The 4,301-nt window shown below is 37.0% G+C and overlaps 1 protein-coding gene across 1 annotated transcript; it reads left to right on the top strand.

The window, feature by feature from the left end:
• The first annotated feature begins 1,408 nt into the window (after nt 1–1,408).
• LOC144438748 (allatostatin-A receptor-like) lies at nt 1,409–2,596 on the top strand. Its single transcript, XM_078127905.1, has one exon. It carries the CDS (start codon nt 1,409–1,411, stop codon nt 2,594–2,596), a length of 1,188 nt encoding a protein of 395 aa, XP_077984031.1.
• Nucleotides 2,597–4,301: the final 1,705 nt, after the last annotated feature.

The following is a 4,301-nucleotide window of genomic DNA, read 5'->3' as shown; positions in this document are numbered from 1 at the left end:
CTCTGCTTTTGTTTTCTATGAAAGTCATAGCTGCCACAAACAAGTACATTATTAGGTCCGTAAATATTTCTTGCAAGTTGTACGACTAGAAAATGATGGTACCGTAAACCTTTTACCCTAGGCAAAGCCCATAAGCTCGCGCAGGGTAGATTCATTTGTGACCGGCTGCCTGGGTCAGGGTTGATACACTTGATTTGGGTCATTTTCCAGGGTATTGACCATCAAAATTTATTTTATTGAATGACATATAATTCTCTGACATGGACGAGAAGTAAAGAAAGTCAACACTCTATGCAGTTGTTGGTTTCAAAAACCATCATAGCCATTACATGCATTAGATTAATATTGTTCATTTTCAATCAGCCAACTTATCATAGACCCTCTACCAACGTACGTTGGTCTTTGGACAAATGTTTTGTTGACATGTTGCCGAACATCATGATTTCTCAATTCAACTCGATGATTTAGGAATGTTACTGTACCAACAAATATAGGAAATTAGTTATTCTTTTTAGAACATGTAAACAAATCAATTATCGACAATATAAATGTCAAAACCACACTTCCACAACCCGAAAATTAAACTGCGCTATGTCATCAATGGTCCGCCGGTATCATGTACCGCCGTGCATCAAACTTCCAAATAGTGTAACAATTTCTCCTTGAGGTACAGTGATGCCTCGATGCTCGAGCTCGTTACAATGTTACGATAATCGTGCCAACAGGCCTACTGTTACAATATTGCAATGCATGGTGATGTTGTTATGTCGCCTATGCTATACGATGATACGGTAGCGCGTGGAGAATGCACGTAGTATATGGAAGGCGCATGCGTAGTCACTGCGCGCCGCAATGCATGCCTGGGAGAACCACCAATTTTTTTTCGCATAGTATATACGACGCGCATGCGTACTAGTCATTGAGCCGCTGCGCGAGCTATAAAAAAACTTAGCATATTAGGCCAAATAAAAAAGTGTGTTTCCTAATACCCTATGCCAACCGACCATAGATTAAGCCGCCGACCTAAACAGTTTTTCATGAAATAAGGCAAAAGTATGACAATGTTCTTGCCTGGTTACTTTTGGTAAAAATCACAATCCAGAGAGAAACCATGTCTTTTCTGTCTCAGGCTATAACAGTACAGTCTGCTTACTGCGTTCGTCTACTTCTGAATCACATACTTGTGTTCACCGACCTACCCACCTATCCTATTTTCTGAAGTCACGTTATCGGAAAAAATTTATTTGCTTACCCATAATGTATACTTTCATGGTGGTCTAGTCCAATCCTTCGCTAGTACGGATGCATAACGTAACATTTCATTGCTTTGGCCTTATCCATAAATACAAAAGTCGGCAATGTTACAAGTACATAATGTTAAATAGCAAGCTGTTGTGTGGTGTTAAAAATGAATACATCCAATGGATCCTACACATCTGGTAACAACACCTCCTCAACATCCTACCCGGGAACAGGTCCACAATGGAGCTATGTCCAGACCACTGAAATCATCATTGCTATCGTTGGCATCTTGAGTAACTTTGTAGTAATCGTTGTCATGTTAGGACGACAGTCTCTTCGTAGTCAACTGACGTACAAGCTAACCGTGTCTTTAGCAGTTGCTGACTTCATATCGTCAGTATTTCTAATTCCTCGAACTCTTCGAGGTTTTTTCCCGATTCCGTCTGGCATACTAGGGGAGATATACTGTCGGACGTTCAAGGCAACATTCCTGTGGGTCAGTTTAGTTGCTTCTACATACAGTCTTTTGGCCATCACAGTTGAACGGTACTTTGCGATAGTTCACCCACTTTCTTACAACACTCAAAGGAGGAAGCCATCAGCATCTTTGATCATCATCGTTGTTTGGCTGTCAGCATTCATAATGCAGAGTTTCTGCGTATACAACAATTCGTACGATGCTGAGCAACAGACGTGCAGATACAAGTGGCCATTCGGAGAATGGTATCAAACCTTCGCAGGCATCGGACTTTTCTTCGCTACTTATTTCATCCCGCTGTTACTCCTCCTTCTAGCGTATGGCAGAATATTCATGGTCCTTCGGCGCTCTTCACAGAATTGCGACGCAACATCTTCTAACCTAACCATTAAAGCTAGAAAGAAAGTGGTGAAAATGTTTCTGATCGTCTGCTTAGGTTTTGGAATATGTTGGGCGCCAAACCAGTTTCTATTCCTCATTGCAAATTTTGGCTATCAAATTAACTACAACAACAAATTTTACGACTTCACAAGAATTTTTGCGGCCTGTAACGTTTGTCTCAATCCATTCATTTACGCGGTTTGGTGTCGTCCATTCCGAACTGGTTTCATAGCGATCTTCTGTCGCAGAAAGCAAACATCAAATCGAACCACAGTTAGCGTTGTTGACCCAGTAACGAAAACTAGGAGACAGTGGTCACATAGAAACGAGCCACGTGATGTCGATAACATTGATTTTGACAAATTTAGAGATCACTTAGAAATCCAAACCAAAATATTAGAAAAGGTTATTGCTTTAGAAATTGAGCTGACTGAACTTAAAACAACTTTAAAATCTTTGAAAACAGAGAATGAAAATGTGGTAATATTTGTGTAGATTCATGTTGAAGGGAAAAATAGATAATCGTAATTGTATCAATACATATACATAAACTTAAACTTCAAATTGACATTGATAGTTTAGGAGACGTTCAGACAAATTAGTGCAGTCAAAGTCATTTATTATGTTCTCATTGTGTAAAGTACCTGAATTTGATACTCGTCTTCGAATTAATATGTATGACATTTAGCCTTCAGTAAATGTATTCGAGTATCATTGAATATCAATGAAAACAGACTTACATTATATAAAGCGTACCTCCTATTCCATTACATTTCCACGAGGGAAGAATGCTAGGAGATGACATTCCATGGCAATTGGAACATTTATGGATGATAGGTTTATGTAACCATAATTTTCAGTAAATTATAGAATTACATGTGTAACTCACTGTTTAGTGTCAGTCTTGAACAAATGAGAGCAATAAGAAATACGTTATGCAACACCCTGTTTGTGTCTTATATGATGTTACCTGCAAATTTAAAAGTGTTAACATGAGCGCTACTTATACACTCGACCGGTACCTTGTAACCACAATATTTCAGTTCATTTACTTAACTGTTGTCTACAGATTCGCTTGGACATTTCGGGGGAGATGGGAGACATCTTATGCTAAGAATTGTTCACATAAGAATTGTTCACACAACCGCTGCTTCGTTTCAAACTTAAAGCTCTCGAACCTCGACGCACCAATTCACAATCATTATGAGAAAACTAATAGTTTTGTCAAAATATTCAGTCGGCATTTCAAACAGTAGTATATAGTCCTCTGACAGCTAACATGTCTACTGCTGTTGTTGAAAAATGGCCGAATGGATGTGAAATAGGGTAAGCTTATGTATAATTTTGGAATTGATAAACTATGTAATACATTTTTCTACTGAAAAATAAACAATAGGAAACAACATAGACCATGTGAAATGTTTGATGTTGTACCCAAAAATTGATTTCTAAATAAGCTCTCTGCTAATGCATATGTTGCTTCCCTCATATACATTGAAATGTGACCATGCATACATAGAGTGATATAAACATGTGTCTGCTTGTGATAACACGTGATTATTTACCAAGTTTGTTTACTGGACACATAATAACAAACATTTTACGCATTTATTGTTTGCATGTTATTTCAGCTTTTATTTGTTATGAACCGTGCTTGGGCTATGTAGCTTCATATATATTGTTTTTTTTTTTCAAATAGAAAAACGCAAATAGTTTGATTACTTGTGTCTACTTGAGATTACACGTGTTACCAGATTTGTGTACGAAATTTAAAATAACAAGCTTTTTGCACGTTAAAATATTTTTGGGGGGTTATAAACTTGAACTTGAACTATATTATTTTCTTGCAAGTAGAAAAACAAAATAAAGTCGTTCTGTTAGCTATAAAACCACATTGTTTACATATTATTGTATTATGGAAACTAATACTGTTTCATTAAGAGTATTGATATAAGGGTGCATATATCAAGACGTTAAAAGGGATAATGAGACGTATGGAGTGAATTATAAATACATTAACGTATTTCATTTCAATGCAATGTATCTTAGCGACTATATTTTGACTACGTGAAGCTTGTCTGGACGACGAACAATGGCTGTTTTATAGCCTTTCGACTTTAAATGTAATCTTTGTTTTAATGAGACTTATTGAGTGAATTACTTGTTTTATCCTTTTTGTGTATTTTATCTTAGCATCTAT

Source organism: Glandiceps talaboti, chromosome 8 (assembly GCF_964340395.1).
Source record: "Glandiceps talaboti chromosome 8, keGlaTala1.1, whole genome shotgun sequence".
Taxonomy (NCBI): Eukaryota; Metazoa; Hemichordata; class Enteropneusta; family Spengelidae; genus Glandiceps; species Glandiceps talaboti.
Note: the sequence above shows the minus strand (reverse complement) of the source record. Positions and strands in the feature narration are given on the sequence as shown.